Genomic DNA, 12584 nt, shown 5'->3' on the forward strand with positions numbered 1-12584 from the left:
AAACTCCGACCGACGCCTAAGCGTTCGTCGGTTGAAGGAAGCACAGGCCGAACAGGCTGCTACGTCGTGGGCTGGGCCTAAACAAGGCAGGCAGTAAGAGTGGAAATCTTTATGAGGTATTTGTTTCCCACAGGTTAAACAATTATTAACTTTTTCTGACATCGGCTGAGGCAAGAAAGAGTCCCCAACGGGGTACTTAGCTTTAGAAGTCTTCGAAGTAGTATTCGGTAGAAGTAATCTCTGGATCCGACCGACCGGCACTTGCGAACAGCTTCTGCTTCGGGCGCCACGCGGCAAGAAAGACTGAAGAAAATGGCGTCGGCTGATGCTTATATACCCGAAGACCAACAGAGATGACGTCGGGTGAAGTGCGACATCAGCCGAAGCCGGACCCGGACTTTGGAATCCGGCCGACTGAAGGGCTGCCTGACGACAGGACAACCCAGTTGTTATGACTGCAGATGCATCCATGAAGGACATCTGAAGAAAATGGCGCCTGCTGCATCTTATATACCCCTGGTGCACTGACGTCAGGGAGGAAGCGACAGCAACCGACGCCGGACCAAGACTTTGGAACTCTGGCCGACTGCAGGCCCGCCTGACAGCAGGATAACCCAAGTGTAATGACTACAGCAGTGAAACACGAACATCCTGCATTTCCTTGTTTTCCTGCACATTCAGAGTTTAATAACATTTTCTGTTTAAGCAATGCCATGACATGTTGCTGATATTTGAGCATATAAAACTGGCAGTTTAAGACCCTTATAGCCAAGGTAGCAGATGTGTAAACTTTTTTTCCCCATCTATCCAGTGCCCTAGAATCTCTGTCAGAGGGGGTAGGGTTTTTTGCAGCGGAAGCCTTAACTCCTTTGGGATCCTATGAAATAGTTTCTGGGTCTGCAGCAGGGTTTTTAAAAAGGAATTTATGAGAGTCAGGAACCCTGTAATATCGGTCAGGCTTAACAGGAGCTGGAGGTAAGGAGTCAGGGGTAAGACTAGACTCTGAAAACACATCATCTACAATGTCTAAAGACCGGTGGAATGGCTAGTGGCCTGTGTTGAGGTAGTAAAAGGAAATCCCCGAGTATCTTTTTAGATTCTGAAAAAATTTGGCTCTCCCAGTGGAAATGCTCCCTCATGGTATGCAAGGTTTCCCCAAAAGAATAGTCTTCTGGAGGAGAAGCTGAAGGTATAGATTCTTCAGCATCAGAATCCTCATGGGGGAAGAGAATATTCCTGATCAGAAGAGGAATCAGAAGAAATAGAAACCGGATCCGAAGATTCATAGTCAGTCTCTTGCCTAGGCCTCTTATCAGGAGGGGGATGGGAACCCCTGATCAAGGTGATTAAGTCTTCGGCCATTTTGAGCGTCTGTTTTTTGGGCATAGAGGCCTGTCCACGTGGCTCTTGAGTTTGTTTCTTTGCTTTAGAAGGTGCTTTAGCCTTTGAAGCTGAGGTTGGTTTAATGTAAAGATGTTTAGGTCTGAATACACCCTCAGAAGCCGGTGCCTGCTCAGCGGCTCCAGACCCATCTGAAGGAATAGTATCAGAGGCTCCAATACCTTGAGTTTCCAGCGGCATGGCCAACTCCACGTGGGAGACAGTAGCGGCCTGCAACTCTAAAGTAGCGGGTGTCAGGGGCTGTGAAAGCACCTCACTGAGAACCGGCGACTGGCTTAGGGGAAGCTTTGTCGTCGGTCCTTTTCTTTACGTTTTTTGTGAATTCCGATAGTCAGATGGCTATCCGACGACATTTCTGGATAATTAAACCGGCGTCCAAAATAGTTTAAAGCAAAATCATACCGAAGAAATCATACCGAAGCTTAACAGTGCGTTGGTTAAATCTAGCACAAAACCGACAACCAAAAATGTTGTGATCAGGGCCTAGGCAAGGAATACAGTAAGAATATAAGTCCTTATGAGGTACTTGCTTTCCACAAGAAATGCAATTATTTACTTTTTCTGACATCGGTCTGGAGCAAGAAAAAAGTTTCCCCAACGGGGTACTTAACTTTATTGAAGACTTCGGATCTGAAACTCGAACACGAAAATCTAAGGAGTCGGCCGACCAGCAGTTGCGAACTGCTTCTGCTTCGGGCACCGCGTGGCAAGAAAGACCGCCGCATCTTTTATACCCCTGACAACCTGATGTCAGGGAAGGGGCGGACAGCAGCCGACGCAGGACCCAGGACTTTGGAATTCAGGCCGACTGAGGGCAAAATGCCAGCAGGATTACCCAAATGTAATGAGTGCAACAGTGAAACATGAACATTGTACCAAACACTGTAGTCATAGGTGACTCTATAGTCAGGCACACTGATGTTCCGCTCACCAGGCTAAACAAGTTGAAAGTTACTGTCAGCTGCATGTCGGGTGCCAGGGATCTGCCACAAAGCACACACTCAGGTCACTCCACAGCAAGTACAAATATGACTCTGATATTGTCCATGTTGGTGTGAATGACCCGAGATGCACCTCCCTGGACTGCATGAAGAGAAACACGGAGGAGCTCTCCAGTCTTTTAGCACAGGCAAGTATGACCCAAGCCCTGAGTAGCATCCTGCCATCACCCAGAATGATACCATGATACAAGGACAAAATGATTGACTTCAACAATTGGCTAAGCTTCTGGTGTCATTCTAAGGAGATCCAGTATGTGTCTGCCTGAGATGACATGATCAACAGACCACAAAGCTTTGCCACTGATGGCCTGCACCTGTCGCCCTTGGGATTACAGATACTGGCTAAGGCTCTTGCCACCCGTATAGTGCCTTTTTTAGGCAAGGTTCAAATGACAGATTCACCACCATAACAGGTACAAGCAAGCAAAATCTGAGGGTAATGCTACTTAATGCTAGAAGTCTAAACCTCAAAATGCATTCACTTGAGACACTCCTTAAAATGAAGAACATCGACATCTGTGCAGTGACAGAGACCTGGTTCAAGGGTCCAGAGAGCACCCCTGAATTTCCAGGCTATAATTCATACCACAACTTTTGGCCACCTAACCTGGACCGAAACACTAGAGGCAGAGGCGTGTCCATATTCATTAAGGATATCCACACCTCCAAGCTAGCTGCTCAGCATAATGCATCCGAGATTATCCAAGTGCAGCTAACCCTGGGCAAGACCGCAATCCAAAATGTAACTTGCTACAGATCCCCCACCATGCCCCAGAATCCCACTCCTCATTTCTTGACGCACTGGAAAATATTAGGGTACAACCCAACACCCTCATAATGGGTGGTTTCAACTACCCCACCCATTAACTGGGAAAACTACTCATGTACCAACTCTTTTGTTCAACGTTTTCTGGAATTCATAAATTCCAACGCCTTGGATTAACTTATCCACACCCCCACCAGAGGCAGCAATATCCTAGACGTGGTCATTACCAACATGGGCGACCGGTGTTCCACACCATAGGTCAATTCGCTAGTCAGATCTGACCACAAGCTAATCACCCTAGATATCCACATCCCGCCCCCACCCCCATTAGAGAAACCACCGTAAAACATTTCTCCAAAGCCAAATTCACACTTCTTAAGACAGAAGTGGCAAACTTCACGGCACCCTTGCAGATGGAAAATAGAGGTATGACTGCCAAATCCTACACAAATGCACTTTATAAGCACTTACACGAGTGCATGGATCGTGCTATCCGTAGCAGAACCAAGATGCTATCCACCAAAAAAAGGAAATGAATCTGGTGGTCTCCTGCCATAAACAAATCTACAGCAGATGAAAGAAACCATGGGGGGGGTAAAATCCCATGATTGGAGGAACTCCCTTGGTCAGCCTCAGTAAGAAGCTGAGATGCCTCCTAAAATCCTCCAAAGCTAGTTACGAAAACAAAATCGCCACTGATTCTAAAAACAACCACAAAGTATTCTATAGCTATGTCAAGATTCTCAAGAGCAAAACTCAGATCTGCTCTGAGTTACAACACAATGGCACTAAATATAGAGAACTGATACTGCCAACATCCTGGCAGATAGGTTCAGTGCTAACTTTACCCCTCGCTTTCCCCCTAAAGGGCCCATCTCTATACCGGAAGAATGCAAAGTTCCTGTAATCACGGCTGCACAGGTAAAAAAACACACTCTCCAAAGCCAAGAACACAGCATCCATGGGACCTGACAACATTCCAGGCTGTGTTCTACATGAACTACAGAATGAACTGGCACCCCACCTAAGCACCATGTTCAATCATAGCCTCATCTCAGGCTTAGTGCCCACTGAAAGGCGCACAGTGACAGTTATCCCACTACACAAAGAGGGAGCAACCACGGACCCCGGGAACTACGGCCCCATTAGCCTAAAGAGCCTGATCTGCAAGGCCATAGAATGTAACATCATGGAACTTATAAACAAAGACATTGGTAATCTCCAAACTCTGGACCCCACCCAGTTCGGGTTTGTAAAAGGCAGATCTCCTAAAACCTGATAGACGTCTTTGAAGCAGTCACCAAAGTCGTAGACGAGGGTAAGGTGAATCACACAGCCTATCTAGATTGCGCCAAGGCTTTTGACACCATCCCCCACTTGGGAATTATAAATAAACTCACTAAACTAGGTATAAATCCCCATGTCACAAGATGGGCTGCCAACTGGCTCAATGACGGAACCCACACTGTGAAAGTAGTAGACTCCAAATCAGACTTCAGACCAGTGAAATGTGGAGTACCACAAGGTTCAGTCCTGGGTCCTCTCCTGCTTGGTATCTACTTTTCTGAAGTACAGGCTAACGCAGAAGGTCTTTGGCTAACGAAGTTTGCAGATAACTGCAAACTAGGAGCCATAATCGAAACTCTTAACTATGTGGACATCCTACAAAAGGGCCTCACTGAGACAGACGCCTGATGTCAAAGCCATGGCCTCAAGCTCAGTGCCAAAAAGTGCATTGTCATCCCCTTTGGTAAAAACTCTGTACCCACGAGCTACCACATAGGTGGTAGTCTACTCAACACCGAAAGTGTGATGAGACCTTGGGACACAGCTGGACAGTAGTCTCTCCTTTGATAATCACATCACCACAGCAGTCAGTAAATTCTTCTACATGGCACACCTCATCACAAAAGGTTTCTCATCCAGGAAAAAAAGAGGTAATTGTTCCCCTCTACTCGTCACACATTAGACCCATTATGGAGTACAGCGCCCCTTTTGGTATGTACCTCACAAGAAATCTACAACAACTGGAAAGGCTGCAGAAATACCTCACAAAGAGGATTACCGGCTTCAAACAGATGCCCTACGCAGACCGTCTCAAAAAACTTCAGCTTTACTCTGTCGCATATCGCCTACGCAGAGGCAATCTCTGCCTAACATACAAAGCTATGTCAAACCCAAAGCTCACCCGGGGTATCACCACTGTGGCTATGCTCGACAGGGGCAGAGGAAATTAATCTTCTTGGATGGCGAAAGCCAAGGTACCTTTTTGGCTAGGCTTATATAGGCCCTAGGGCAAACAGCCTAGTACCTACCTATGAACCTATGAATTGGCAACAAAAAGTCTGATTCATTGGAAAAAAAAAATCTTGACAAAAATATGGCCAGCTAAAGGGAGACCAGATAAGAGGGAGTCTGCTATAAATAATGGACCAAACCCTTATGCAGGCCTCCCCAACAGGAAAGTTTCACGCACAATCCCTCACACACATGCACATCAGACTTAATATATTAACTATACGGTTGCACAATTGCAGAGAAAACTGTGATACACAGTAACTGAATCACTACTTGTGCACAAAGTAAATTGGCACTGGTAGAGATCCCTAGGATGAACAGTAGTTGAGAAGCACAAGATCAGGAAAGTGCACCTATGCTGAAAATTTGCTCAGTTTACACCTATCCAACTGTATGAAAGCTGTGATTTCAATATCATCTATTCATTCCTAGAGAAGTTCTACTACTACTTTCAGATTATACTTTCATATTCCTTCCTTCACTATACACTAATAATTTCTGCATTTAAAGAGAGTTACAAAAAAGCTCCACTTTTCCATCTGTTTTTCCGAACACACTTCCAAAAATACTGTGTCATGCTTATTTATGTATGTGCTTGCTGACCACGGTGCAGCACTGATTCAAGTGGACCATGTTCAGGCTCACCTGTAAAAACATTTCAACATTTAGTTAGGCTAGCACAGTGGCACAGCATTATTAAGCATTACTGCCTTACAGAATTCTGAATATGCATGGACTCCTTGTAGCCATATGGGTTTTCACCAGCTGAAGCAATTTCTTTCCACATCATGCCATGCTGTTAATCTGGAAATCCTACAAATTAAGCAGGTATAAGTGACATGTGCAAGTCTGTGGCTTGAAAGACTGGCATTCCACCTAGTATTAGTTTATTTGCCTTGCATCTGATGAGGGTCAGTATAGGCTCCAGATCCTCTACAATCCTGAACAGGATAAAGTATGTAAATGGAGATGGAATTAAAGCTGTCAAATTCTGGCAGCCTTCCATCAATCTACTGTCATAGGTACGTACTAGGCTTTCTGTCCAAAGGCATTAATAAGCCTAGCCAGAACATGTTGGCTTTTGCTGCCCCCTTAGATTAGTTCCCTGTACCTCTGTCAAGCAGAGCCACTGAAGTGATCCCCGGGGTAAACTTGGTTTCCCATCCACTCGTCAAGGTTTCTCGAGTGTTAGCAGGGAGCTCTGCCTAATGTAGATTGGCATCTTGTTCCAAAGCATGGGGAGTCTCTATGACAGGAATCTATCCCTCCAGCACGTCCTATTTATTGTTGTGGTGAGGTTTAGATGCCTAGAGCGTGTGGTTCGAGGGGATAACCTTTTCTTTAGGTGGAGCATGTCCATCAGTTCTGGGTTGGACATGGCAGTATATGTCAGGCAGAGATCACCTCTGAGTAGGCGGTATGCAACCGAGTACAGCTGGAGTTTCTTCAGTCGAGCTGCATAGGGCATCTGTTTGAAACCAGTGATCCTCTTGGTGAGGTACTTTCTGTGGTCTTTCCAGCTGTTGCAAGTGTCTTGTAAGATACATCCCAAATCGGGCGCTGTACTCTATGATGGGTCTCATGAACGATGAGTAGAGGGGCACAATCACCTCTTTTGATCTGGATGCGAACCCTTTTGTGATAAGGTGGGCCACGTAGAAGGATTTTCTAACACACTTTGGCAACGTGATTACCAAAGGAGAGATTACTGTCAACTTGGGTCCCCAGATCCCTTATTACGTCTTCCGTATTTAGGGGACTACCACCTATGTGGTAGTTTGTGGGTACTTTATTTTTCCAAAGGGGATGACTATGCACTTTTTGGCATTTAGTTTGAGACCATGATTTTGACACCAGGTATCCGTCTCAGTGAGACCCTTTTGGAGGATGTCTGTCAGCCAGAGAGTCAATTACAGCCCCTAGTTTGCAGTAGTCTGCGAACTTGGTCAGCCATAGTCCTCCTTTGTTTGCCTGTACCTCTGAGAAGTATATGCCGAACAGGAGGGGTCCTAGGACTGAGCCCTGGGGAACGTCACTTATAACTGGTTGAGTCAGACCTAACTCCCGCAACTCTCACCATGTGGGCTCTGTCCGTGAGCCAGCTGGCAACCCATCTTGTGATGTAGGGGTTTATGTTCAGGCTGGTGAGCTTGTCTATAATACCAGAATGGGGAATGGTGTCAAAGGCCTGTGCGTGGTCTAGGTAGGCTGTGTGTACCACCATTCCCCTCTTCTATAGCCTTGGTAACTGTCTCAAAGTAGTCCACCAGGTTTGGGAGGCATGATCTGCCCTTAACAAAGCCGAACTGGGTAGGGTCCAGTGTTTGGAGGTTCCCAATGTCGCTGTTAATGAGTTTCATGATGATGCGCTCCATAGCCTTGCAGACCAAGTTAGTCAGGCTTATAGGGCGATAGTTCCTGGGGTCTGTTGTGGCTCCACCTTTGTGGAGTGGAATAACCATTGCTGTGCGCCACTCTATGGGTACGTAACCTGTGAAGAGGCTGAGTTTGAACAGTGTGTTTAGGTGTCGGGTTAGTTCATCTTTGAGCTCGTGTAGGACGCAGCCTGGGACACTGTCCGGACCCATTGATGCTGTGTTTTTGGCTTTGGAGAGGGCTGTTTTAACCTGAGTGTCTGTGATTTCAAGGGCTTTACATTCTTCTGGTATGGTTATGGGCCCTTTTGGGGGTGAAAGGGGGTTGAAGTTTGAGCTGAACCTGTCTGCCAGGATGTTGGCAATATCAGTCGGTTCAGTGTATTTTGTATCATTCTGCACTAACTCCGAACAGATCAGAGCATTGCCACTTACATTTTTGACATAAAGAATGCCTTGTGGTTATCTTTGGAGTCCTTGGCACTTTTTCTTTCGAAACTCGCCTTGGATGATTTTATGAGGGATCGTAGTTTCTTGCTGATACTGATCAGGGATGTCTTCCCCTTATTGGGAATTTACTCTTTTCTGTACTAGTTTCCTCCTCCTATTGTGCAGCTTGTTTATGGCAGGAGTCCACTAGACTGGTTTCCTTTTCTTGGAGGAGTGAGTCTTGGTTTTGCTTGGGATAGCAAGATATATGCATTCTTGTAGGTGCCCGTAGAATGCATTAGTAAAGGATTTTGCAGCTTGGAGAATGTTATCCTTCAGCATGGGGTTTTTGAAACTTTCTACCTCGGTCTTAAGTAACATGAAGTTTGCTTTTGAAAAATACACACAGTTTTGGACTTCAGCAACAGCCAATCATAAAGACAAGTAAATACATAAGAATTTCCTACAAGACAGCTACTATGCAATTAAGATACTCACAGAAGGAAGTGGATTAGATAAGGAATGTTGAGGTGATGACCGTACAACTGGAGGGATGCTTCTTCCAGGACTAGTACCTGGGCCACTGCCACCAGCAAACTATGAAGAAAAGAAAATCCAATGAGAAGTCAAAATCAATGAAAAAACAATGATAAACCAAACAATTAAAGCAACTTACCTCAAAATAATCACTAATTTTATGACTCCTTGGTGTACACTTCCCTACAATTAGATACAGAAAGATACAATGAAAACTATATATTTTTATTTTTACATTTGATGTACTACTACTGTCTCTACATCCATGATTAAAAGTACCAACATTTCACCAATGCATCAGTAATACCAACATATCACAATACAAATCTACAATGAAATATCTGTGAAAGACACAAGAGTACAACACACAAATGTGTTCTGACTTTTTTCTGGCAACATGCCTCACACTTCAGTACTTACAACAGATGTCTCTCAACTATCAGGAAGATTTTTTATTTCTTTACTACACTTCCATAATCTAAGAAATGCACAAACAGTGCCTGTCTGTTTGACACTACTTAGGTAAACAAAGTAGAGATGTTTAAGAACTTACCTTAACAGTAGATGTCCTTCTAATCACTGCTGCAGCATTCCAGACAGATGGGCTTTTTACCACTGATGTCTTGCTGGGTTACCAAAGCCTAAACCTTAACAAAAGCATAAGTGTGATGTACAACTTCAGCTCGCAAGCACAGGGGTACAAAAGCAGACATAGGAGCATAATTCCTCAAGACTACCTCCAAACCAACAGCCTGAAGACATCTGAGAGAAAAATAAGTCAGCAAGGAGGGGTAGAGCAGGAGAAGAGAAGGCCCCGCTCAGTCCTAGAGTCTGTCAAACAGGGCAGAAGAGAAATGGAAGAACAGGAAACGGCCAAAATTGGGAGACGGGTAGCAAGGAATACTGCAACAGTGATTTCAGTCAGGGCATAGTACAGTTGTGTAAGAACTTAATGCTAGATGTCCTACCAATCATGGTTGCAATATTCCAAACATATGACTGATTCACAAAGCTTAAGAGAATAGAAGGGAGGATGGCTGACAAGAGAACTAACCATGAGGCCAGAAAGGACTGACCTGGCAAAGGGTGCCCTAGTACTGGAAAAAGCATCAGTTCTGTAATGTTTAGTGCAGACGACCAGATGCCAGCTTCCAGGAAGGTTCTGGAATCTACCACTTTGAAAAAAGCCCTAGAAGAGGCTGTTACTCTAGTATACCGAACCCTGGGAAAGAGAGCAAGGATTTACTATGGTACGAGTAACGAAAGGAAATGGACTTGAAAGTTGGACTTAACAGTTTGGATACTGGCTGGCACAGCTTAAAGTCCATGAAAGAAACAAACAGTTTGTCTGACTTACAAACACAGTCTTGTCTAGATAGAATCTTATACGTCTGTGCAAACCTAGGGAATGAAAAATAAGTTATGTACCTACCATAATGTTCCATGTTGGTTGTCTTCTTCTCGCCTTCTTTCTTGCTGGGTGGGTACGGAACCGATCCTCGGCTCCAACTTGGCCATCTTCAAAAGCTGGAGAGCTGCTTACTGGCTCGAGGCTACCCTATATCCCATAATGCCTGGTGCTAGATACCCAGATCTCATTTGGCGAGTCTAACTGCAGACATAATAAGAAAGGAATCCTATTCTAGAATGCATAAATCCTACTGGAGAGACTACTAGTCAGAAAGGAATAGCCAGAGAAGACTCAGCCAGTGAAAAATCAAGAGGAACTCTTCTCGGTCCACTAGGATAGGAGGATGGAAGGTGGGACGCAAGAAAGAAGGCGAGAAGACGACAACTAACATGGAACGTTATGGAAGGTACATAACTTCTTTATGTTAAGTTGTCTATCTCGCCTTCATTCTTGCTGGTTGGGACAGCGTCCCTAGTACCTAAAGTCCTGGGTGGCTCATCGGAACAGACTCTTCAGAACAGTGGAACCAAAATCAGCTCTGCTCCTGGAAACCACATCTAACTTGTAATGCGAAATGAAAGTATGTGGGTTGGCCCACGTAGCCGCAGCACAAATAGATTCCATGGGCAACCTAGCCTGAAAGGTCACCGAAGTGGCTAAAGCTCTGGTGGAGTGACCTTTTGGTTTAACTGGCAATTCTTTATTCCTCAGTTGATATATGAATGTGATGATAGAAGTCAACCACCTGGATAAGGTTACTTTAGAGACTGGAAGCCCTTGTTTACCCATAGCATAAGACAGGAAAAGTTGGTCCGATTTTCTAATGTCCTTAGTTCTATGCAAATAAAAGCGTAGTTGCCTGTGAACATCTAGCTGATGCAACTAATATTCCGCCCTGTTGGAGTGGTTAGGAAAAAACACTGGAAGGTCTATGGACTGATTCAGGTTATTCTCTGAGACCACCTTAGGAAGGAAGGAAGGATTAGTCCTGAGGGCAACCCTGTCATCGTGGAACCCTAGGTACGGAGGACAGGTAGAAAAAGCCTGAAGTTCCGAAACTCTTCTGGCTGAAGTAATAGCTACCAGAAAATGGTTTTCCAAGATAAGAACTTCAGGGAACAAGAAGCTGCAGGTTCGAAAAGGGGCAAAATTAGAGAAGCTAAAATCAAATTTAGATCCCACGGTGGTGGAGGATCTCTCACTGGGGGCCTAAGCAGAGTGGTACCTTTGAGAAAGGCTTTACATAGCTTATGAGACATGATACTGTTTTTCGACACGTCAATGTGGAAATTTGAAATTGCAGCTAACTGAACTCTAACTGTAGCGGAAGCGGAGCCAGCATGGAAGAGTTCCTCAAGAAATTCCAAAATGTGGTGTACAGGGGCTGAAAAGGGATCTATACTCAGCCTCTGCCCAGGAAGAAAAACGTTTCCACTTACTAGCATAAGTTTTTCTAGTCGTACACTTGTGCAATGACAAAATGATTTCACGCGCAGAGGGGGAGATATCTGGAAGCCTGGCTAAAGTTGGAAGTGGAGCAACTAAGCAGTGAGCTGGAGAGATCGTAGGGATTGGTGCAGCCCGCCCGACTGATGAATCAGAAGGTCTGGAACTAGGTCCACAGTCCAAGGCTGCACGAGAAGATGGCGATGCAGGAACGGGAACCATATTTGTCGAGGACAGTAAGGGGCAATGAGGATCACTTTGCAGCCCAATACGGTAGCTTTCTGTATTAGCTTCGGGATTAGGGGAAAAGGAAGGAATGCATAAAGAATTCCCTGAGGCCAATCATGGACTAGAGCATTCCTGTGGGGAATGTCCGGGAAGTGGGAGGAGAGAGAAGAAATTGCTGCACTTGCTGTTGAAGGGAGTTGCAAAAAGGTTGCAGCAAGGTTGGCCCCATTTGCGAAAGATTTGGTCCGCAACTACATGATTCAGAGACCACTCGTGAGGCATGAGAATTGCTCTGCTCAGCCTGTCTGCTATGACGTTGGACCTCCCAGGGATGTGCATTGCGATCAGAAACCGTTGGGAAGAAATCGCCCACTGCCAGAGTCTGAGTGCTTCTCGACATAGGGGGTAGGACCTGGTTCCGCCCTACTTGTTGATGTACCAGACTACTGACATATTGTCCGTTTGAATTGCAATGGTCCAGGTAGGGAGAGAGTCCTGAAGAGCTTGCAACGCTAAGAGCACGGCCCTCATCTCCAAGACGTTTATATGCAGATGGTACTCGTGAGGTTGCCAAGTGCCTTGGACTGTTCTGCCATGATAATGCCCCCATACCCGATCAGGGAGGCGTCCGTGGTCACCGTAACAACTGGAGGGGAGAGTACAAACGGTCTGCCTTGGGACACTGATGTGGA

The 12584-nt window shown here is 45.4% G+C and overlaps 1 protein-coding gene across 6 annotated transcripts in view; it reads right to left on the reverse strand.

Moving 5' to 3' along the window:
• The window catches only part of TLK2 (tousled like kinase 2), a 3436060-nt gene that overhangs the window by 2344767 nt on the left and 1078709 nt on the right, over window positions 1–12584 (reverse strand). For all 6 annotated transcript variants that reach the window (XM_044055220.1, XM_044055218.1, XM_044055219.1 and 3 more), the window contains 2 exons: window positions 8947–8990; window positions 8769–8867 (listed from right to left, as the gene is read on the reverse strand). In XM_044055220.1, the coding sequence (XP_043911155.1) occupies window positions 8769–8867; window positions 8947–8990 (143 nt within the window). The remainder of the gene's footprint in view (window positions 1–8768; window positions 8868–8946; window positions 8991–12584) is intronic.

The sequence above is a fragment of the Protopterus annectens genome, chromosome 13.part0 (assembly GCF_019279795.1).
Source record: "Protopterus annectens isolate FY-2018-M chromosome 13.part0, PAN1.0, whole genome shotgun sequence".
In the NCBI taxonomy this organism is placed as follows: Eukaryota; Metazoa; Chordata; order Ceratodontiformes; family Protopteridae; genus Protopterus; species Protopterus annectens.